Source organism: Nestor notabilis, unplaced genomic scaffold (genome assembly GCF_000696875.1).
Source record: "Nestor notabilis isolate BGI_N333 unplaced genomic scaffold, ASM69687v1 scaffold25094, whole genome shotgun sequence".
Taxonomy (NCBI): Eukaryota; Metazoa; Chordata; class Aves; order Psittaciformes; family Psittacidae; genus Nestor; species Nestor notabilis.
The window spans coordinates 7,016-7,641 of record NW_009927241.1 but is presented as its reverse complement, the minus strand read 5'-3'; the positions used below and the strand labels follow the sequence as shown (position 1 = coordinate 7,641).

Here is a 626-nt window from a genome sequence, read left to right as displayed (position 1 = left end):
AGCCCCACCAAGTCCATCAGGACCGCTTCCGAGTAGCTGGGCACCAGCTGCTGGTTGGATCGGATGTGCCACTCCAGCTCGGTGCTGTCCACTGTGTTGACGCGGGGCATCCTCCGGCAGAAGGAGCGCTCCTCGGCCGGCGTCACCGCCACATAGTCGAACCCAAAGAGTTTCTCCACATGGTAATGGACGTACGAGGTGCGGTACTCATTTAGCACCCGCAGGGGCCAGGACAGGGTCAGCAGAGCCGCCACCCAGAAGACATAGTGGGATACATACCAAGGCAGGTTGTCTGGGTCGGAAAAGGCCACCATGTATTCCTTGAAGTCCACATTTTTGAGGTGCATGCCTTCCCTGGCCTCCATGTAGTCATCCAAGCCCTCATTCTCTGTGAAGAAGCGGGCCCGCTGGGTCAGGTAGGAGTTCTCCGACTCCACATTGGCAAAGCTGAAACACTTGGTGAAGCGGAGCCGCGTGGCCGGGTAGCTCTCTAAGTCAATGAGGTCCTTGGAGATGTCCTTAACTCCACAGTTGGAATAATCGAATTCGGCCTCTGCCACATGGGTGTTGACCCTCTCGTGATATACCTGGGTGGTGGTGTAGGCATCCCCATTGCGGTAGCGGGT

General features: G+C 57.3%; 1 protein-coding gene across 1 annotated transcript in view; it reads right to left on the bottom strand.

Moving 5' to 3' along the window:
• The window catches only part of TMEM151B (transmembrane protein 151B), a gene marked incomplete at its 5' end in the record, with an annotated part of 1,419 nt that overhangs the window by 404 nt on the left and 389 nt on the right, over positions 1–626 (bottom strand). The window contains one exon of the mRNA XM_010013985.1: positions 4–624. Within this exon, the coding sequence (XP_010012287.1) occupies positions 4–624 (621 nt within the window). The remainder of the gene's footprint in view (positions 1–3; positions 625–626) is intronic.